Raw genomic sequence first — 23,567 nt, 5'->3', positions numbered from 1 at the left:
AACACTAAGTGCAATAATCTTTTCTGGCATCGTTGTATTTTTACTCAGTTGTATATAGCATTCGTATTCTATTTTTATCTTATTGTATATTTTTATTCTATTTTATTCTACTGTATATAGTATATTATTTTATTCTATTCTGTACAGCTGTGTACTGTATTTATTCTTATTGTATTCTAATTTTTGCATCATAACTTTTGCACTGTCCACTTCCTGCTGTGACAAAACAAATTTCCCACGTGTGGGACTAATAAAGGTTATCTTATCTTATCTTATCTTATCTTATCTTATCTTATCTTATCTTATCTTATCTTATCTTATCTTATCTTATTAAGATATCTCAGAGGTTAAATGTGTACTTAGACTTCCTTACTTCTGATAGAAATGTGAGTTTTCATTGGTGTGGCCCATTTAGCGTGGGCTGTATTTGCTTGACATCTCTCACCTACAGACTGTAGCGCACACCTGCCTCTCTTTCTCTCTCTCCCTCCCAGTAAGCGATACCTGCTTATATACACGTGACATTAGTCAACAGATGGGGAGAATAAAAGCTGCTGCAGCTAAATGCTGAAAGCCAGTCTCCACCAGAGACAAAGTCAGTCAAAAACACTCTAAAATATGCACAGTTAACCACTTTTCCATTGTTACAGCTCACGTTTAGTGTAAGTAAACATGTTTCCAATTAGTAAATGTGAAATACTGGTTTGAAAGTCTGAGCTCACGCTCTATCTCATTCTCAATTTAAAAGATGTAGACTGATTGTTCTGTATGTGCTCTGACTGGTGTATTCCTGGTGAGTTTTTAATGGGGCACCTTTGGCATTTGTGTATTTTGACAACTTCTTTCTGTTAGTCCCAAGTATTTTATACTTGTAATATGAGTAACTGTTGTCCAAACATAGTGGATAGATGCCAGACTGAGGGGAAGTCACCAGAACCAGAATGTAAGTAGCTACTTCAGCTCACGATCCATGACAATTTACAGGTCATTTCCTGTACAAAACAAAAAATGTGACCTTGACCATGATCTTAAACACAATTTGGTTGAAGAACCTTTAGGTCAAGAGTGCCAAATATAAGGCCTGGGGGCCAGAATCGGCCTGGCACGACTCCAATCCGGCCCAAGGGACGGATTTGGAAAATGTGAAGCAGTGCATAAAGATTTTTTTTGTAAATTGACGAAAACTGTTTGACTTTCATACCTTTTTGTCCAAATTTAAACATTTATCTCGCAGTTTCGCTGGTCCAGCCCACTTAAGATCAAAATGAGCTCCCAACGAACAATGAACAAAGCATTCAGTGGACCTGTACACATGATTATGTCTTAGCACAAAAGCTGAGGTGTAACCAATAACATTATAAGCATGACAACTCTCTCCGCCGCAGATCTGATGACACATAGTAGCTAGAAAGCATAGGTGTAATTAATAAACTTAATTATTGATGGATGCAGTCGTCCCACATTCACATTCCTGGCATCATCGACAGAAGTGAAACAGATGCAAGATTAATGTGAATATAACGCGACCTCTTCACTTGTTTTTGAACTTGAAGTTCTGACATTGTGTAAAATGTAACTCAAAAGCAAAATGCAATAATTTAAAGCCTGCATGTAACTAAAGATAGTTTTATGTTATTGTTTGATGCTGGTTTTTTGTTTTTGTTTTTAAAGCTTTTCATACAGCAACACTTTGTGTTTGGGTACTCGAGAGAGCAGATGCTGTGGTTTTGAAAGCCAAATGTCCTCCCACTCTTGCTTGAGATAGGATTTCATCTGCTCGCTAGTTCGGGACCTCTTTTAATGGAGTCATGCTCTTTTTACAGCAGCTCATGTTACTTTCCTGTTGCCAATTTACCTAATTAGTTGGGGTTATGTGGCCTGATATTCAAAACAATAACAATCCTCAGGGCGCACCAATGACTGAAGTGAAATGAGGGTTTTGAAGGTTTTTCCGTCTTTTTCATTTTCATGCTGTTAATAAAAACTGAAATCACACGCTCATCCAACGTGAATCATAATGTAGCTCAGTGTGTGTGTGTGTGTGTGTGTGTGTGTGTGTGTGTGTGTGTGGCCTCCACATGTCTGCATACACTCTCAACAATGTCTGGGCATGCTTCTACTGAGACAGACGAGATTGTTCTCGTGGACCTCACAGACCTTCAGGGCATCAGTGAGCTCCTGGACTGTCTGTTGGCAGCATTGGATGCACTGACACATAACATATCAGAGGTTCTCAATTGGATTCAAGTCTGGGGAACGCAAGGACCTGTCACTGACATCTGTGTCTTCATCATCCGTGAAGTTTTTACATATTTTGGTGTTGGTGAATACATGGAGAGCATGTGGTCCCAGATATTGAATGACCCACTGCCAAATCTGTTATGCTGGATGATGTAAGCAATGTAACATTCACCACCATGTGCTCTGTGGGAACTTGCTCCCATGTATGAAGAGAGTGGTGATGCCCCTCTACTGCCCGCCTATCTCTCCTCATACCAGGAGAGATGGTCTCCTAATAGGACATATTATGTGATGGCCCATGTCCTGGTATCTGGCCCATGAGTTCAAGGTAGCGTCTCATGCTATTTTTGTTACCTTTGCCTTTTTTTCAGGAATTTTTGTTACTTTAGGGTCATTTTGCATGTGTAGTCTAACGCTACTTTGTAGTCACTGTAGATGTGTGGTTGTGTGGTGTGACTTTGTGGTTATTTTGTGTCAAATTGTATCAATTTGTGATTTTATGTTACCTGGTGTCCCTTTATAGCTGTTTTTTGACTCTGACACTCATTCATCAATGAGTTTATCAGCCACAAAGAGCAAACATGTCATACAACTTGCGTTCATTGCATTCAGTTTTATTATTCTGCTTTAGGTTTAAAAAATGTAACATTAGTGCAAGATGGGATTCAATAAGCTTACATTCAGCTCCAACCAACCGATTCAGCACAGGGACTAACAAGGGCCGCACTCCAAAAGACGATGTACAAAAAACCTATGTGGTTCTAAACAGGTGGGCTATTCAACCCCACTATTATTCTGTAGAATCGTATTGTGTAGCACCTTTTAATGGTCATAACATAATCAGTTGCTTTTGAAGCGGGAGAGCCCTGGAGAAGGATTCATAAATACAGAGGCGTTCCTCAGCGTGAGTCAGGACAGGAACTGAGACACGAAGGTCACGGCCTGGTGAACATCATCTGTCAGCTCGTCTGGCAGTAACAGCACCATCGATGTTAAGCTTTGAGTTATTTCTAATATCCTGCACAGAGAACAGAACATGTTTGCCATCAGATTCTTGCTGAATTAATCATCACCTCATTCACAGCTAATTATTTCAATGTAAACCCACCAGTTGATATAATGAACAGCCAGCTGAGGCTCATGCCTTGAGCCTTCCTCTACCACCAGAGACTGTTTCATCTGTTTGAAGTTGGCCTCAATATCCTTCTTTATTTCTGAGAAGACCTGAATTCCCCTGAAAGAGCTGAGGACTTGCTGTAAAACAGAGACATTAAATAGCACAAAGCAATTTTTTGTGGAATGAAACAAAATGCACACATTTTGCAAAAGGCACAGCTAAACAGAGGATGGTTATAGTTCATCACTCTTACATATATAACTGAGAGCTGGTGGGCAATGTACTTATGACTTCCAAGGTGCCTGATATCCTCTTCTAGCTGTTGACTCAGCACAAGGAGCTGGTTCAGTTTGGCAATGTGGAAGTAGTATTCTGCAACAGAAGTATCAAGGCAGCAGAACTTAAGAGTCAAAAACTGCAATAAAAGGAAAAGTCCTACAAAGAAACTCTCACATGCTTGTTTTTTTTGTTTTATAGACATTGTTAGTTAAGAAGCATCCACGTAGTGGTGCAACGGATCACGGTTTATCCGTAATCTGAACCGATCCCACTCCACGGTTCGGTACGCACGTGATCTGAAGATTCGAAAAAGAAGGAAAAAAAGTATGTGTATGGTGCGCGTGGTGGGTCTGTCAAGCGATAGTTATGGCCCGCGCTAGCGGTCCAAGTGGAGGAGCAGAGGAGTTTGCGATATTTAAGCAGCCCTTTGCTGCCCAGTCCGACCGGGCTAAAGCTATTACAAAAGCTATTGGGGTGTTTAGCTGCAGACTTGAGGCCATATTCCGTTGTGCAAAACAAGGGGTTTAACAAGGGGCAATGATATCCCGTTGCACGTCCACTTTAGTGGCAAGATCGTTCCAAGCATGTATGAGCAGGAAAAGATTTAAGTTATGGCTGAACTGTCCCAGGCATCTTCTGTTGCCCTAACTACTACAAATGGTTGGACGTCCAGGGCAACGGAAAGCTACGTGACCGTGACAGCTCATTATATCACAGCGGTGTGCGATATAATTAGCGGCATGTGTTAATGTAGGGTCTACCTTACAATATAAAGCGCCTTGAGGCGACTGTTGTTGTGATTTGGCTCTTTATAAATAAAATTGAATTGAACTGAATTGAGATACAAAGCCCTATACTGCCCTATATTGTATCTTTTTTTTTAAATAATTGCGTGGAATGAGTCTTGAGTTGAATGTTTTTAACAGGCAAAAATAATTCAATAAGTAAATGTAAAATTTTCGTCTTTTTTCTTTTTTTGCTGATCCGAAAATTGATCCGATCTGTGACTTGAAACCGTGATCCGATCCGAACTGTGAGATTTTTGATCCGTTGCACCACTAGTAGGACGTGTTCACAGAGACTTGACCATGACCACAAGGAAAGGAAAGTAACAAGGGGATGGTCTTTTCTCAATATACTGTCAGTCTACAAACACATTAAAGATGCCTTATGCTCAAAGATTTAACAATAAATTAATAATGTTACTGTCAACATACAAGAAAAGTTACGTGTTTGTGTGTATGAATTGGAAACACGTTCCTCTCACCATCCATTGGTGGCCTTTCCAGCATGTCAACAGGACTACCTTGAATAAGGAACACCTCAACTCGAGGAAACATTGCTGACAGTCCCACCATGTCCAGGTAGTCCTGAGGAAACACATGCACCACTTGATCCTTGATATTGACAGTTACAACTCACTGTTTTAGGGGTTGGGGGCGGATAATATGTGAAGTGCTCAGTTGTTTCTAATGTTACTGTTTCATTAGGACAGAACGGTTTAAGGTCATACCTCTAACTGTGGCATAGGCTTTGGTAGATGTTCAAGGCACTGCAGCATCTGGTCAAGAATCTCAGATCCTTTAAGCCATAAACAAAATATATATATATATACAGAAGATCAGAAAATATCCAAGACATCTTTTGTTCTTAGATTTCATCACACATACCTTGAGCCTGGAATGTGTCTGACTCCTCTGGACTACACCCTTGTCCTAACTGCTCCTGGAACTGTGACAGAGTAACAGTGATTAAACATCAAAGCAGTACAGACTGAACAATGTTACACCATAATTACTATTTCCTGGTGTTATTTATTGTGTTATAAACATCATCATTAACATAATAAACATCGTAATTATACATTGTTATTTAGTTTTAAGCTCGAGAAAAGCTGCTGGAAAGAAATGACGATGATGGAAAAAAATCCATGTGCACGTCCCAAATTAGGTCACAATATGTGTATGGGCATTAATTTGCTCATTAGGTCCTATCCAGTGCACTTCCTGTTCTCTTAATACAATGATCTAAGGTCTGTGTGTGACAGTACAGAGTAATTAACCAGCTACCCACCCAAAGCTAATTGACTGATTTATTAGGTGTGTAGGAACATTAGCTGTGCATCCAAAATGACTGTTTATTTGCTGTAGACTATGGGGATCCAAGAGCACCAACATAAAAAAAAAAAACCAACAACAACTTGTGAAGTGAAAATTAAGTGAAGTTTTAAAGTACTGCAGTTTCTGTGTCACCAGCATAGGAGCACTTTTGCAAACTGACTCTATCTTGACAAATCAACCAGATTTTTAAGATTATGCCACAGTGGTCTCACCTAAAAATCCTAAAAAATTTATTTGGTGACACAGAAAAAGTAGTATCACAAACCTTTACTTACAGTTTGGGAACTGCTGCTTGTAATGTTTTTCAAAATATATTCTGGGATCCCTGACCTCCTCAAGTCCTTACCACATACCAACATGTATAAGTCATATTTTTTCCCATTTAGATTAATTGATGACACATTTACTTTTGTGTTTAATGATGTGTGTGTTTTATTTTATTATTTCATTTTGGCACTTTTGGCCCTCCATATTCTCACCAGATTCACATTTGAATAATGAAATGTTTGATGGAACATCTGACTGAAGTTTCACTTGAAAATTGATGAAAACTAACACAAAGTTGAGGAGACATACATATACCTGCTGCATCTGTGCCCTGATGAGGAGGTCCAGCTGCCCACAAAGACACAGCATCTCCAGGCCCACCTGCTCAGGACTCAGCTGGACAGGCATCAGAGGTCTCTTCACCTGTAACTCCACTGACCACAGAGCAGTCACATCACTCCATGACATTTCTCACATTTGCCGGAAAAAATAATCTCTTAACACACACAAGCACACGGGTGCACCATTGCAGACTATAAATCAGTGCGCACACGCTGTCTATTCTACAGGTCCAAGGAAGGATGGTTGATGAGGACTGAAGGGGAGTGGTCAGTGGGCTGTAAGGAGTCGGAGCCTGCAGGGCGCACTCCTCCGAAGTGAACTTGAAACGCCTCAAAACGCTGCATGAACCCGACTAAAAAGCGTGATGCTGGGACTTACCTTTAAATGCTTCATGGTAACCGCAGGGCTGACAGAGCGGCTCCGATATCCTCACTGCCATGGCTCGGACCGGCTGTGTTATATCACTCCTATTCTCCTGATTCGGTCCCGCTAATTAAAGCCATATGAAGACAATGAACGCGATGACAACTTGCTAGAGTGGGACTAGATAATAACAGATCAGATCTGTCGGTTTATTTTATTGCATTTGGTCGGAAGTCTCTTTCGCAGGTGGTGCGTTCGAGTGTCAAACGTTCAGGTGAAACACTGTTTCTTCATCCCTGATTCGCCGCTTCCTCTTAGATGACGATGCCCCCACGCAACCGCGCACTGATCAATAGAGCCTCGTTCATGCAGCCGCTGAAAGGTTGATGCAACGACGGTAACAATAAAAAGCCCGCGCCCCTTTTGCAACAACGGCGGCGCAGTCACAGCCCGTGATTTGCGGCAGGGAACGCCCCTCAAGCGGCACGCGCGCAGAGGACCAGCCTTTCACAATGATGTCATGCTTTAGGGATGAGGAGCACAGCATCACTTTAGTGAGGATGCAGGCAGAAAACAGCGATTTTTTCCCCTGGGAAACAAACCTCCTTTCACGACCTGGATTGAGTATTTGTGTTATTTATATTCACAATCAATGTTCAGAAGAGGTTATTGCACACTAAAAAATCTATATAATTATTGTATTTTTGCAAGTGATAAATGATGTAAAAAAACCAAAAAAAAAACACTTCCTAAAACGTGAGGAGTCCAACAGGCCATAAACTGATAATAATCAGTTCATAAATCCCATAACATGTAACTAATCTTCACAACATAATGAGATTGCAGAATAATTTTGGAAAATAAAGGACTGAAAACAAAACCGCAACATGGTGGAGCAGTGGTTAGTCCTGCTGCCTCACAGTGAGAACATCAGGGGTTTAAATCCTCTGTCTCTTCTTATTGTGTGCCGTATACATGGGTTCTCTCTGGGTACTCCAGCTTCCTCCCACAGCGGGGTTAGGTTAAATGGTGTGAATGGGTGTTTTTCTATGACAGGTTAAGTGTACTCCACCTTTGACAGCTGGGGTATGCTCCAGCTGGGAGACATTGGATGGAAAGCAAAGCCTTGGCCTTTTATATTTAAGTAGGCCATCCAGTGGCTCTTTTACTTACTGTGGGTCATTTTTTGGTGTTGTTTGGGTCCATTGAACTTTTATCCTACAATGAGAATTTTCTCCCTCAGTGGAAGTGATCTCTGTGACTCAGGGTCACTGAATGGCGTGATGAGCAGGAATGACACTTTTGGGGAGATTTGGGACAGATTTTTTAAGACCGTGCTCACTGTCACCATGAAAAAACACCAAATGGAGGAAAAAGAATAAATAATGCAAAGTTTTTCTTTTAACACCGTTTTTTTGTTGTTGTTTTGTTTGTTTGGTAACTTACCCGATTCTTTTCCATTTCTGGTGCAAAATCCTCAAACCACAAACCAACTCAGAATTTGGTTAAATAAAATACCAAAAGTCAGAAAAGATGTCTCAAATCCTTTAATCAGGACTCCAAATGGTTCTTAATAAAATACAACTGGCTTATAAAGTTTATCACAGTTTTTACAGTATCCAAAGTGTACGTCTGAAATTAGATTGCAGAGGAATGACAAGGTAAAGGCAAGAAGCCAGTTAAATAGTGTGCTAAGGAAAATATCTCCTGATACTACAACAATATCAGTTTTTACCAAAAAAAAAAAAAAAAAACAAGTCAGCGGTCTAGCAAAAAGAAAAATCTCTCACCTCATTCTTTTAAACACTTAAATATACATATTTCTGTAAAAAAAAAACAACTCAATACATAAGTTTTGTTTACAAGTGCACCTGGAGGAAGAACAAACGAACATTTATATCCATTTGCATCCAATGTCGTCCTTGTTTTAAGGTCTACCTGAATGGCAAATCTTAAAGACCGTCTCCAAGACTGTCAAAATTGAATCCCCTTTGAAATCATCCATCACATCAAAGTCCAGTGGCTGTATCAAAGGGGACGCAAGCTGGATTTTGACCTCTCGGGACCACAGCTTTTACACTCATGCGTCGAGTAAGCTCGTCTTCTGTCTTTAAAGGGACTTGGGTTGAATTTCCGCTCTGGGTTTGACGTCATCGTTTCTACTGACGGGTGCCAGGGGGAAGGGTGAGGCTGGCCATCAGGTCGTGAACAGATGCAAATATGGTGCACTCGCCTGGGAGGAAAAGAATACAGTCAGTGTTAGCAAAGCTGTTTTACATCTAATTAGAATATTCAGTTGGAAAAGGTTTAGGTACAGTAAATTATTCAGTGCTCGTCAGCTGAGGGAGGCCAGAGTCTCACCCTGTCTGGCAGGATGCAGCTCATTGAACCTCTTGAGGATATTAGAGACCAAGAGTGCTGCGGCTCCAGAGGAGCTGTGCTGTCTGGGGATGTCAGCCTGCTGAGTGAGGCCTGTGGCCATGTCGTACACAATGGGTACGATAATGCTCACTGGTTCCTGGGGTACCGGGATGCGCTGGGTCAGCTGCAGCTGTGGGACAAAACAGACCAAATACAAAGGGTGAGGTGGCTTCAACATATTCATGTTTTTTTTTCTCTTTTCCATCAAATGAAAATGAAGTACATGTTTCAAAAAGGTAAAGCACTGCAGTGACTTACAAAGAAAAGCATTTTAGATTTGAGCACCACGGCAATGGTTCCAGGAGGAGCGATGGGTGGAGCGCTGGGGGGGATGGTGAGGCAGAACTGGACATTCCACTTCAGCTGTGCAGCCTGGTCAGGGAACTGCAGGAGAAGAAAAGGCTTATTCATGCATTACCTTTCAAACGCAAAGACTATTAAGTGGGGGTTAAAGGGGCGGTCCAAATGTGCAACAACACTCCATATAAAAGAAGTTCCTCACCAATTCAAGCTTCATGATGCGCACACAATCTCTAAGGATATTAGTGGGTGCACCCAGCAGCTTAGTGAAGGCATTCAGAGTGTTGTACTTAAAGGGAGGACCAGCAACCTAGAAGGGAGGACAGCAGTAGATGGATTAATGATTAATGCTGGTGTCTGTTACTAGTCATATATCATATAATATTCAAACTATGTTTTAATGGATACAAAATAGCAAGGGATTGTTTACCCATTTTTATGATCAGTTCAGGAAAAATCAATAAATAAAAACATGAAGACTTACACGGGTCTCGAAGAATCTCTCCAGCACCTGAAGTTCTTCCTGGGACCAGGGACCTGTGTTTTCTGGAGTGACTTTGAGCTGCAGCGTCTGGTAGTTATTTGGGTTGAGAGCCACACGGCACTTGAGCACTTCAGTTTTAAACATGATCACCCCCGGCTCGTTAGAGTTCACGATAGTTAACTGGAGGAGAGGAAAGATGACACAGTGATTACTGCACTGGGGAGGGGAAAAAACCCCAAACAAAAACAAAAAAGCCAATCGGGCAGTTGGTGAATTTGCATATACAGACTTCTTATAGCCAACATGACTGAATTCATATTTCAGTTTAGTCTTTTACGTGTCATCCTATATTTAAGGATGTTTAATCTATTACAATCCTTAGGTATACCAAAACACTTTACAGAAAATGTTAATTTAACATAAAGACTCATGTTAATCTATAAAATGAAAATGATCCAATTACAACTGAGAAAACTCATGTTGGCTAACATGGCCTTGCTGCGTGCTTCCATAACTCAGTGCACAGTGCAGAAAGGATATCATTTAGGAAATGAAAGACAACAGACTGATTTTTGGCTCTGCTCGTCACTCACATTGGCTTCCTGCTGGATGATCCTCTGTAGGTGCCGTCTCATAATAACTGAACCCAAAAAGCGCTCCAGAGGTGAGCAGAGGTAGCTTCCTGCCAGGCCGGGCACATGGCAGGGAGTGGGGGAAGGGAGCAGAAGCACATGCAAGGCATTGTGGGTGAGGATAGTAGGAATGGAGGCAGCCCAGGGGCGCTGAGGTAGCTTGCGGGGTGGAGGCATACTGGTAGGCATGACTTGTGAACCTAAATCAAAGACAGAGACACATGTTACAAAAAAAAAAATAATAAAAATAAAAATAATATATATATTTAAACTCTATTTTTACAAAGTGTTTGTCTTTAAATACAAGGATACAAAGACAATGTGAGGCAGTACTTACTGGACCCAGCACGTGGAGAATTCGGGTCAGGAATGGGTGAATTCAACGAAGGGTTGCCAGGGGACATGCCGTGGATCCTTGCCCCAGGAGAAGGCCCTGAGACCTGGGGTGAACCTGGCCACTGGTTCCTATTGGTGGGAGACACCATGGCATATGGAGAGCTGGGGTCTAAAACACCTAGGTTAAAGGAGAGTCAGTCATCACCATCACATTAACACTTCTCATACAACAATAAACATAATCAGATGAATGAAAAATAAACCACTGTGTGCCCGTGCTGTGTAGACCATTTGTCATATGTCTGTTAATGTCTGCAGCCTAGAAAAGATATTCAGTCCAGCCCGCTCCAGCCCATGCCCAGCAGAACAAAATTACTACCAGGCCAGTATTTATCCTGCTGCTTACCGTGGGGACTGGCAAAGCTGGTCTGGCCCATGGCTATGCCCAAAGAAGACGGGGACGGGGTTGGCCCAAAAGGAGAAGGTGCCCTTAGAGCTCCACTAGGGGAGCCAGAGGCATGGATGTTCCCTGCACACATCCGCACAACACACACACGCACACACATCAAAGGGCTCATCAGACTAAAGATGACAAGTACTCTTTACACACACTCACTCCATGTGCACACAAGCTAAAGCTGGGCGGAAGGGCTGTAGACTCTGGCTGGCGGGCTGAGATGGAGGGGAATGGAAGGAGCATGACTAAATGCATGCTTTGTTCCCTTTTGGCTGCGAGGTGTGCATGTTGCAAGAGAAACAACTGATCGCATGGTTTCACAAAATTAAAATGGGCACACATGGTTGTGCAATCGCATTCTTTTTGCATAATTTGCTATTGCAACAAATGCATAAGTCAGCGGGGTGGCTGATGACACAATGTGTGGTGAGAAAACAATGCTGTATGGCAGCTTAACAAGCTTATATGACACAAACACTTTACTGCAACATTCACACAGGCACAATTAAGCAATCAGTGTACGATAGGTCCAAATACCTGGTGATGGGGTGGGCATCATGGATGGTGAGGGAGTAACGTTAGCATAATAATTGGGTGGCGGTGAAGTTAGGGGAGGATATACCCCTCCCGGACCACCTCTCATAGTCTGTGGTTGTGGTTGAGGCTGCAACTGGTTCATAAGACTGTCCATAACATCTACACCCACAGGTGAAGGCGGGTTGTCATCTTCATTGACCGATCGCCTGCGAGCATCCTGATTGCTGTCTACAAACATGTTTAGGAATGTCTAGAAAGAAGAGAGAGAATAAATTAAGAAGTAAGTACCTGTACACTGAATTGGATCCATTTTAATGTCTCAATCTATTTTAAAGTCATTCAACATCTGGGAAACTGGCTTATTTGTGTGCTTGGCAAGAGTCAGACAAAAACAGTGATAATTTAGCGTATCCCTGCAGCAGAGCTGGGCTGGGCATCCTTTTCTCTAGTCTTTACAGTAAGGAAAGCTAATATGGTCCAGGAAGTGGTTTAATATTTAGCACCCAATATTTAGTGTCCTTTCAAGAGGTCACAATGCTTGTAATGACAGCTTCAAGTGTAATGACTTTTTGTGTGGAAGTTCAACTAATAATTTAAGCTTAAAGGACTTCTGCTGCATATTGTCTGTTACATTATTACTGTGCCAGTGTGTCTGGCATACCTTTAATCCTGGAGCAGGATGAAAGCCCTCTACAATCTTAGTGTTGTCAAAGAGACTGTAGGCTCCATCTCGGATAGCAACCACTCCGCGGCTTCGGCAGTAGATGTCGATGCAGTACATGTTTCGGAACGCCAGTCGGATGTGTGTGGGTGACTGGGGCAGGATGGAGAAGCACTGGTAGGCAGTGTTGGTGCGCTGGGTGAGGCCCAACATGGGCACCGTAGGTAGCTTGTTGATTGCATTCAGAGGAGCCTGTGTGTCTGAAAGGACCTGGAGAGAAAGAAAATGTAAAAATTAAAAACATTTTTTCATTTAAACAAAAAGCAAATACATTAATTTCAGGTAATTATTCATCCGCTGCCACTCGCAAAATTCAGTTCCTCACACGTAAAATCAGGACGCAAAGCAAGTATTACACTCACGAGAGTGTCTACTTGGCTTGTGCTGCAGGTTTCACTTTCACCAGCAGCTCTGCTCTCAAACCTGAATTCTCCTCGTCAATGACTCTCACCTGACAGTTTGAGGGGCGTCGCTCAAAGAAGGAAGGGAAGTAATGTGAGTGGTCACTTTCAAAGTAAGTGTTCTCTGATTGGCAGGTTGAGTTTTAACTGCTAAATTCAGTTACACCATGTCAGCAACGTGGGCACTGTTTTATACAGTATAGGATTACAATTTGGAAAAAAAAGTTTGGAGAATCAACGGCTGATTTATTTAAAGGTGTATCAGCCAAAGTACTGAGAACTGGCAGTGGATTACTTTAATGCTGAAGAAATCTTAAAATAATAAATAAATTAGAGGATCCTAATAGGCACGTTTTGAAGCAGCCCCATCCAGTCACAGTGCATGCAGTTACCTCGCTGAAGACTGGGCAACTTTTTTTGGTAGGTAAATATGCCTTTGTTTTGGCTGTTATTCTAAAATCCTAGATACTGATCCACCCTTACTCTCCGGATCCTCAGTTTCTGTTCTATTTTTTTAATTAAGTATAATAAAAGTGTGAGATATTGTACTACAGCCTAATGGTTCAGGAGTGCGGAGGCTTATCGCACAGATCTTTAACTTGAATACAATTCCATAAGCAAAGCAGTGTCACAGTGGGCAGTGTGGGTTTGGATTTTAATCGGTACGACTGATAGAAGAAATAAATATGGTTCAGTCTGATGTATTTCTCCTCCACCTGGACTAAACGCACAGCTTTTGAAGGTCTGGGTAAAGCACTGCAACTCAACGGCACCACAGTGCTGCATGTAATACGACACTGCTGCATTCACTAAGCCACACCCAATGTTTGAAGCAATCCAATCACATCCTTTTGATTTTATTTAATTTCAAATCGTCCCTTAATCCAGCTCCAAAAAGTGCATGTGTTCATTCCGTGGTTACATTTTGTAACTGGGTCACAGTGTACCTGTAGCAGCTGCATCACTTGTGGGTTTTTGTTGAACATCTCTTGAAGCTGATGGAGGATGATATTATGGCAGTTGGAGCAGCCAGAGTTAGGCCCCACAGTTCCCAGGGCGAGGTGGAAACGCTGAGTGCTGGAGTTCCACTGGATGGTGACAGAGCTGCCCTTGGTGGTGCCGTAGCACAGCACCAGCTTACGGTAGTTATACAGCCGCACCTCTGAGAAGGTACTCAAATGAGATGGCATCTCTAGAGGGGGGGAATCATAATGTGCAGCTACGTTAAACAGGTGTACATGTGACAATACAAATCTGGGATTTACTTTTCGGAAAAAAACATGCACTCACCTGGCAGTGCACGAGAGAAGGTGAGGACACACTGGTAGAGCTGACTAATGGCATTCCAGTCGTTAAGGAACATCTCAACCACTTTCCGCCCGCCCACTGGCTCCGACAGAGGGTTCTCATAGGTCAGATACACGTGTCGCGTGGAGGCTAATACAGCAAAAAACATGGGGTTGTTTAGAAGCTGGTATATGAAGAAAATACAGATTCCTTGCTCTCAAACACTAAACGCATTTTATTCTTTTTTGCTCCAGTTTAGAGCCTTTTATGGAGTTACAGCTGCTGTCTTTGCCATCTAATTTGGACACAACATCCATAAAAACACTAATACTACAGTTGTTTCAAGACTAAATCAAAGTATATAAATAAGACTTTGTAAATGCTGTGCACCTTGCTCCTTACTATGGGTGCTGTTAAGAGGACAGTTAGCCAGCACCAGTTCAGCCACCCAGGTTCTGTTGTTCCTGCCCTGCAGGCGGAAGGTGCAGTCCAGTAGGGAACGCTCTAAAGCTCTCCTGGTCTCCTCTCCTACACCTTTACAGGGAGGAATCCTGTAAAAGAAAGCCCAATAAACCGTGGAGTCACTGTGGAGTTTTCACTTTTCCTACAGTTTATAACACTTTAATTAAAATAAATTGTGTCAATATGTGTCTCTATTATAATTACTTTATTAGACGTATTGCATGACTGCTGCCATCTCCTTCCACTTGGACGCCCTGATTTGGAATCTCCATGTTGGACATCTAAAAGGCAGAGAAAGGGATCCAGCATCAACCAGAAAACACTAAACTGGGCTTGTCTAATCACCACATGTGGGAATGATTCAAAGTATCCAAGCACTCTGAAGTACCTCTGCTCTAAGGCCAATAAAAGGCATGTTGATATCACACATTGCAACTAGGTGAGCCAGCTCTTTGTTGAAGGCACACATTTCTCCAGACCGTTTAGGCTTTTTTGGCTCTGGCTCCCCTTGGTCTCCAACAATCTACAGAATAACAGAAACAAAAAAAATAAATAAATAGCCCACACTGAAAGGACATAATTGCAGTTTTAAGTGTCCAACTGACCACAAATGTTTTTCCCTAGCAATGCCATGCCACACATAAGAAAATGAGTGTGTGAGTGGGTGATGAAAGCAGTCTGTGCAGCTACCTTTCTCTTAGTCCCAGGCTGAGCCCCTCTCCCTGTTGTCGAGTCCTGCACAAGGTGCTCTAGATTGGGTTTGAAATGCTGCAGAAGCTGCGCGCACATCGGTCCATCATCTCCTTCCAGCTGAGACACTGACAGGAAAGAGTACTTGTACTGCAACGCTGTGGGAGTGCTAGGCACTTCAAGCATCTCCACTATCTAAAAACAAAACAAAAAAAATAGATGTGAGGAAAAGATTCAGAGTTGGAAGGAGGATATAAAAATCTAAGTAACAGAGTTGTTCGAGCTCAACGTTTGTCGGTAATGTACTGGCTGAAAAACTCACTATGTAGTACTGCGGTAGCCGCGTGAGCTTGATGAAGAGCCTGTGTTTTGACAGGCTGCCGATGGGGTGAGAAGCTGAGTTGGAGAGGTGAAGGACATCGGTGCACACAGTGGGAAGGTGTTTCACAGACTGCCGGCAGCGCTGCTCTCCCAACCAGAACCTGGCCAGAAAGAAAGAAAGTGTCAGTCTTCATGAGAGCTGAGTTGCAGAAACTGATACTCACTGACCAATCACTGTTCACTCGTGCAAGACTCACAACACAGACAATTCATCTCAACACCCATCATCCCACCAGCTGAGCCAAGTGTTGCTACTGACTGCAATTAGTCAACTCTGACAAGCTACAGTCAGCCGTCAGACTCCATCTCCTACTACTGACTCCTTTGTGCATTTGCATCTTTAATGTGTGCTAACAACACTTTGTTCTGTTAGCTGTAAAGATATACTGCTCTGACTTGTATCTCTGTTTGATGTGGACTTACTTCAGTTGCTGAAGCCATGAGATGATGCGCTTCATATCATCGTTGATGGTCTTTTCAATGTCATCCAATATGGACTGATCTATAGAGAGAGAGAGAAAGCACACCTAGGGTTTTATCTTCAACAAAGGGTTGAAGGTGTAGGCTCATTCTAATAATGTGATCCACATTACCATTAAATAAATACATGTTCCTATTGTAATACAACACAAACACAAGCTTACCTAACCCATACAGCATTGGCTGGAACATGCCCGAGTGCAGGTCTACGAAAATGTGTAGACACTCTGAGCGGCCGCAGGGCTCAAGTATTGGAATAACAAGTGTAGGTAAAGCAGTCTCGATGAATGCTGAAATAAACAAACAAACATTTAAGTGTACGTCTTTTCACTGCGAATGACTCAAAGGACTGGTTGCAGATACTAGTTGACAGAAGGAGAATGAAGTATGTGTGAACGACAACATCTCTAAGTTTTTTTTAACTCATGACCACAAACACTCATCAGTCTTATCTGCAGCCTGCTGATTAAGTCTGGCTGCAGTTGATAGAAGGAAACAGAAGTTTGAAAGGCTTTGCTAAATAAACACGTTTGAAGGGATTAAAAATAAATAAATAAATAAAAAATGAGGAGTGGATGCATACAGTTGTCGCTGGGATTGCTGGTCTTTAGAATTGCCTTCAGTTCCTGCAGCTTCTGATGTGACCGGGCATGCACACTGTCAATCAAAAGCTTCTCCACTGACAGGTGATCAATCTAAAATGTAAAAAAAAAAAAAAAAAAAGTAGAGAGGGGGAAAAGTTATACTAAACTGGAAGGTAATTGTACTGTAAAACAGTGAAAATACTGATATTTGTGTGAATTTCACCTTCATTGCTCTGTCCATTAATTTGGAGTCACAGACAGGGAGAGGGGGCTCATGAGAAATTTGTAATGGCTTCGATCCATCTGATTCATCGATCCTGATAGTGACCTTATGTACTGATGCTGTACCCGTTTTCCTACCCAAAACCTGCTGACTGGAGAAACAGTAAAAAAAAAAAAAGTCAGCTTGAGCCTCTCTCTGTGTGACTGTTCATGTGTTCACGCATGTGAGGGCCGCTTATAAGCTCTTACTTCCAAACAGAGAGTGTGAGGTATTTCGCTGGCACGTATCTCTCCTCCTGCACCAGGTCTCCCCAGCGCTCTCTGATCAGCATCAGAGTCTGAGAGTGGAGCACTTCTAGCTGTAGCGACAAACAGAAGGAGTCTGGCAACAATGAGGTTAAAGAAAACACACCGTGGGAAAATACCGGGCCAGGTGGGTAGAGGTAGAGTGATGTACCCATCTTCCCATTAAAATTCAAAACACACAGTCCAGTAGTAAAAGAGGTATCTGTGCCTCATACAGACTGCTCTTTGACATGCTGGGGGGAAAAGGCGGAGCAGAGATGTACTGATTAGCATTGTGATAAGCACAGTTGTGCTCAGCTCGCATGCTTGATTAAGGACTCTGATTAAAGTGAATACTGCTCACTAACAGTTTTTTTTTACCTCTCTCTGCATTTAAGCTACACTTAACCAAAGACTTACAACTGTCTGACACATGGGAACAAATCGGCACTATTACAAGATATCATCTACACATATGCTCGCTCAAGTGATTTTCAGGTTGACAACATAATACTTGTATTTTGCAGAAAACTGAACAAAGAAAAGGACTATTTTCTTCACTGTGACTTTAACAAGCCCACATCTCTCAGGGAGGTTAAAATACTGAAGCACCTGACCTGGATGGGTGACCTCGCTATAGTCAGAACAGTGCTGCTCTTTCCTTGTCATTAACAAAAGGCTGTTTTAGTGAAGGGGGGACTACACAGGATTCACTCCTGCAGCTGTGTTTCTCATTGGAATTCTACACTCATCTGCTTGACCGGTCAATACTCTATATGCTCCGACACACACTCCCGCCCTACTGCAGCAGTTGAGAGCAGACTGGGATAAAAGCCAAGTGGATGCAGGCAGGACATACACACGCAAACACATTTTCTGTATGTGTAAATGTGCATGTGTGTGGTTAAATACAAAGGAAAAAAAGGATACGCAAGCAGTTGTACATGTCTTGAAGAGGCTTTTCATCAGCACAAAGACGTGCCTGGACCAACTCGTGGATGAAGTTCACCTGCAAACTGTGGACCAAGGCTCGGCCATCTGTTACAATAGAGCGGGAAGGGGGATGTGACAGAAAGACAAACCAGTTGAGTCCATTAGCACTCGAGTACATTATCAATCAGTTTGTGTTGGAGTGAGTGAGTGCCCCCCTGTCCCTTTACCTCCAGTTTCTTTGTCCTCCACCAGAATATCTAACTTCAGCAGCCTCCAGGGAATATCAGGGTCATCCCCCATCACGGTCAAGGTGGCCTCGAACTCTCCTTCCACACGAAACTTTACGCGCCCATTAGCTACATAAACACACACACAAGATCTTTTCAGCACAGATGAAAATAATCTGATTAAGACATGAGAATGGTGCCAGTTAAAACACCACACAAACTGCTTACCGACTGTGAGATTTGCTAGCTGAGGTGGCAAGTCTGTGGTGACAAGGCGGTGTCGTAGAATCTGATTAAGCTGGTTCAGAGTGGTCTGCTTCTCTGCCTTGGTGATGGGGTCTGGAGGAATGATCTTATCCTAAGCAAATAGACACAGAAACAGTTGAGCTCACATACCAAAAAGCTTCAAGAGAACAAGTTTTAGCTACATCCATCATTTCATGCAGGGAAAGAAGTCCAAGACTTACTCTTATGCAGGTGGGCAGACGCGGGTACGACCCAGTGGTGAGCACATCGATGGCAAAGGGGATGGCAAAACTGGGCAAACGAGCATGCACCAGGGCCTCTCTGGCCAGTGATGCCAGTCTATCAGCTGTGTCTACAAACAAGATGGTCTGCTGGTCCAGGAAGCTGGAGATCATCTGTTACCATGGAGAGTTCAGCATAACTTAATGTAGTGCTCTGATGACCAGAATGAATGTTAATAATAATTGTACTAATCCACACACACAACATACCGCACACTTCTCCACTTTTCCTGCATTGCTCGCCCACTTCACCAGCGCCAGGAGACGGACGAACAGCTGCCTAGTCCGGCTGGCGAACTGAACGATTTCAATTTTCCTAAGGTGGGAACAGCAGTCTTTTGTTATGGGTTTTAAAATATGACACAGTAACTAAATGTGTGAGTGGATAAAGGAGAATGAATGAATGAAATGTGAGAAAACAAACATACCTCTCCATGTCTGTTTTTCTGGGCAGCCTGGAAGAGCAACAAAAGATCTTTAAGCATCATTTATTAAGCTCTTGAACTCAAGACCTATGTCCTGTCAAATGATCAAATTATGTATCCTTGCTCTTTACAATGAAAACATTATTCATAATAGTATTTCGGTCAAAGGGTACTAATATATTAACTCTATGGGAGCAATCAGATATTCATCTCCAAACATAATCACCGATCCTGGCTCTATATTCCTATAGTCATGTATTGTTTACATGTACGCCCTTAACATATCAGCAGTTACCTGTGCTGCTGTGCTAATCGTCTTTACTGTTAAAGCTTTTTGCTCCTTTGAATATAAATATAAAACTGTTGGTCCCAGTTTGATGAGCCTGTTAGGCTTTCTTTTAGCATCTGGAAGACGAACATCCTCACAGTTTACTCAAGTTAGAAGGTTAGCCCGCCAGGTCAACATCACTTAGCTCTGAGGCCTGCAGCAGTAAATGCTACTCACAGTTCCGCCAGTGTGGTGATTTCCTGGTAGGTCCTTTGGAGAAGAAACTCAATAAGCATGCTGAGTCGGACCCCCGGTGTACCCGGGGCACCGAGCGCTGGTGCCTGTGGACCCGAAACAATCATACCTCCGACGTGAACGAGCGGCCCGTCTGAGCCGATCTGCACCGGAGCCATTTTACAATGACGAGACAGACTCGTTAGCTACGCCGAAGCCAGAGCTGCTACACCAAACTGCTGTAGCAGCTAACTGCTTCAGAAAAGAAGCTTTTCTGTCCCTCAAAATGTCCTTGCCCAGATGAGGTTCTCCGCACGGAATGGTTTTTCTTGTCCAGAAGAAAACTCAACAAATAGACAAAATTTGGTAACTCATTATAGAGAACAGTTAGTGCCGCTCGGCCGCCATCTTTTCTGTCGGGTCTGATCGCCTAGAAGGCGGTCGGACAGAAAACCCCGACAAGACCTTAGAGGAACGACAAACAGGGACACCGCACAGTCTATACGTTTGTTTCCAGAGCAAAAGCACGAGTTTGACATCTGCTACAATACTGTGAAAACTGTGCACAATGTTTCGTGTTAACAGGCTCAACTTGAAAGCAATTCTTTGTCTCAAATTATTATAATTAATAATAATAATAAAAAAATATTAATGACAAAGAAACGCATTCTGAACAAGTCTCCCTTTTCTGTTTCCGACAAATTCTACTAAAACAACGCTGTTTAATACTACTCATTTAACCTATTAAACTCGTAATATCTGATTGATAAATAGAGTCTTCCTAATATCTATTACATGAACTTGATCTGTCAATAGCTTATTTATAGCGGTAATGCCAAAATTATTCTGCTCAATTCTCCTTGTTTACACCCCTCAGAAATATAAATATATTTACATAACCTAAATAATCTCATATTTATAAATGTATTTATATATTCTACGTTATGAACATTTCACAGTCTTTAAATGTTTTAGGTAATGTGCAATATTCTCCTGTTTAACTCTAAATGTTTACATATCCAGATGTTTATATAATCACCATTTTTCCTGTACATTTCATAGTCTGCAGATGTGCTAATGTGCAATGTCCTCATTTACAATCTTATTGTTTACATCCTTTAAACGCAAAAGCACTTTTATACATATGTACGCATATGCAGTATAGGTGTATCTGTTATCTCCATGTTGTTGTTGTTCCTACATCATCATATAAAATGTTGGTCCAGGATCAACGTTACAACTGACCAATCGTGTTGTTGTGATGTCATAGCTTTGAAATGTGGTGGGAAAATTAAAAAAAAAAAAAAAAAGAAGCTTTGTTTACATAAAACTATCTTCTGAAACAAAATGTACAAAATTTAAAGCGTTATATTTATCAATGTATGCAATTTAACAAATATATTATCAATTTGCTGTTAGCCAAATTTAGGTTAATCCTGTAGCTTTTCTAGTTTTTAATAGCATTAGCTTACTTCTTGGCTAATGCTAACCGAATGGCCAGACAAACAACAATGCTGTGATGAAGTAGGAACAACATCAGGGGATGTCTGATCATATAATTGTATATGGATAATATACATGTATATGTTATACTTATAAACATTTTATAAATGTCAGTATATTTATCTGTTCTTCTATTTTGTGCACCATCTAATTGAGTATAACTGTTATTTATACTCTCTCACATGCATACAGCCCCTATATAAATTAATGGTCACCAAAATTTGTATCCACAATGACGTTTTCTTTAACTCATCACTAAATACAGAATAAAGAATCTGAAGAAGTTGGATCGCATATTTAATATACTCTGTTCTACTTTGCAATTTAGTCTGTTTGTTTATAACAAACAGGTAGCACTGTATGAGCACTCTGCATCAAAGTTTGAGGTGCATATGCATGTAGCTATTGAACCTTATATGCCTTCTCTAGGTTTATATGGCAGGGGAAAAAACCACGGATTAAGTACCAAACTATTCAGTTGGCTAAAGACAAAGGAGGGTTGGGGTTCCCATGTTTGAAAGACTATTATATTTCTGCTCAATTGAGGACATTAGTGTGTTGGTGTAATGTAGATTATCAAGCGAGATGGAAAGAACTAGAAACAGTGACCTTAAAAGATTCTCCAATTCAGGCAATTCTAGGGGATGTGACACTTATTAAAAAACAAATTCATCAAGGAAACCAATGGATTAACCTACCTTTAAAACTCTGGTTACAATTTCTTAATAAGAATGATTGGATTGAAGAGGTTAGGATTTTAAGATGGTGCGCTTTTGACAGTGATTTTTTACCTAATGAATTAGACGTAAGATATAAAAAATGGTCTGGACAAGGTTTAACGGCATATTGTATGTTTTACGATAAGGGAATTCTTAGGGACTTCCAATCAATAAAAGATCAATACCAGTTAAGTAAAACGGACTTTTTTAGGTTCTTACAAATTAGGCATCATCTATATAATTTTATACCTAAGAGAACAGATCTTTTTTCTTTACCTGTTCTGAGTATATTTGTCAAGGCTTATCAGGCTGACACAGGCCTTAAGGTGATTTCAAGATTGTACAAGGGTATACAAGAGGTTAAGAAGTGGAATACTACCTACATCAAAAAAAAATGGGAAAATGAAACAAATATAGCAATATCAGATAACATTTGTGTCATGCGGCGGCTGTGTGAAGGCAAGAGAGGACCCAAATGCACGGCTCTAGACACATGGGGATGAACTCAAAGGCCGGTCTTTATTAACAGGAACATAAGAAGTCATATAAAACTATACTGGGAGCAACTAAAAGCTGAGGCGCTGGGAAGACACGGAAAATGCACACAACCTAGAGGGACGACGCAACACAGAACAAAGGGACACTCTGACATAAATACACAGAAGGTAACGAGGGAAGTGGGAACACACGGGGAACACAGCTGAAGACAATTACTCATGGCCGAGCAGGGAAGACACGAAACTGACGATACTGACACCAAGATGTGGACCTTAAACACAACACAGTACACAGAGATGAGCACAGAGAGAGAGGCAGAGAGGCAGAGAAGAAGGATGAATACGAGGGGATGAGGAGAACACAGAACACATAGGATGGGAACACGGTACCAGAGCAAACACCACAATAAAAACATGGACACAGAGGGAATCCAAATACCAAACCAAACAATCCAATGGACATAAGAAACAAAATACAAAACTACAGAAAAACTAAGAACACCGGGTCAAAATGACCCAGGACCATGACAATTTGGTATGAGCAGTGCGCTTTTCAGTGGAGAATTTCTAGTTCTAATACATGGAGATGTTACGGTTGGAAGAGTATCTGTAGGTTTTTTATTACCCCTGCACAAAGTAAACATTATTTTAATCACTCTAATTGCTGGAGAAATTGTGGGGCCCAAGGAGTAAAACATTTTCATCTGTTCTGGTCTTGCCCAAGGATCAACATTTTTTGGGTATTGATCCACTCTGAGTTGCAGATTATTTTTGGTATGCAGCTTCCCTTTAATTGGGACGAACTTTTGTTTGGATATTTATACT

The 23,567-nt window shown here is 41.6% G+C and overlaps 2 protein-coding genes across 4 annotated transcripts; both read right to left on the bottom strand.

Moving 5' to 3' along the window:
• Positions 1–2,834: 2,834 nt before the first annotated feature.
• On the bottom strand, positions 2,835–7,178 carry LOC146556481 (uncharacterized). Its single transcript, XM_085249232.1, has 8 exons — positions 6,745–7,178; positions 6,340–6,458; positions 5,308–5,368; positions 5,151–5,218; positions 4,905–5,007; positions 3,612–3,730; positions 3,350–3,495; positions 2,835–3,259 (listed from the first exon to the last, which is right to left on the bottom strand). Exons 1-8 carry the CDS (start codon positions 6,803–6,805, stop codon positions 3,151–3,153), a joined length of 786 nt encoding a protein of 261 aa, XP_085105358.1. The 5' UTR covers positions 6,806–7,178; the 3' UTR covers positions 2,835–3,150.
• Positions 7,179–8,260: 1,082 nt separating this feature from the next.
• Positions 8,261–20,463, bottom strand: med14 (mediator complex subunit 14). Of its 3 annotated transcripts, none has more exons than XM_085249806.1 (29): positions 20,027–20,463; positions 19,525–19,551; positions 19,307–19,412; positions 19,037–19,210; positions 18,798–18,927; positions 18,570–18,698; positions 18,340–18,447; positions 17,374–17,506; positions 17,126–17,276; positions 16,902–17,013; positions 16,483–16,608; positions 16,262–16,340; positions 15,780–15,939; positions 15,458–15,652; positions 15,156–15,290; positions 14,972–15,048; positions 14,696–14,856; positions 14,309–14,455; positions 13,966–14,210; positions 12,558–12,827; positions 11,897–12,146; positions 11,309–11,431; positions 10,904–11,080; positions 10,528–10,766; positions 9,935–10,114; positions 9,653–9,760; positions 9,409–9,534; positions 9,091–9,280; positions 8,261–8,962 (listed from the first exon to the last, which is right to left on the bottom strand). In XM_085249806.1, the coding sequence occupies exons 1-29, from the start codon at positions 20,200–20,202 to the stop codon at positions 8,889–8,891; spliced, it is 4,308 nt and encodes a 1,435-aa protein (XP_085105932.1). In that variant the 5' UTR covers positions 20,203–20,463; the 3' UTR covers positions 8,261–8,888. The 3 variants fall into 3 exon arrangements, with proteins under 3 accessions (XP_085105932.1, XP_085105933.1, XP_085105934.1); XM_085249807.1 differs by having other exon boundaries at positions 14,708–14,856; XM_085249808.1 differs by lacking the exon at positions 11,309–11,431.
• Between the last annotated feature and the right edge of the window lie 3,104 nt (positions 20,464–23,567).

The sequence above is a fragment of the Mchenga conophoros genome, linkage group LG16 (genome assembly GCF_057382185.1).
Source record: "Mchenga conophoros isolate Kocher_MC1m ecotype Shallow Benthic linkage group LG16, M_conophoros_male_GT1.1, whole genome shotgun sequence".
Lineage (NCBI taxonomy): Eukaryota > Metazoa > Chordata > Actinopteri > Cichliformes > Cichlidae > Mchenga > Mchenga conophoros.
The sequence above is the reverse complement of the archived record's forward strand: the minus strand, read 5'-3'. Positions and strand labels throughout refer to the sequence as shown.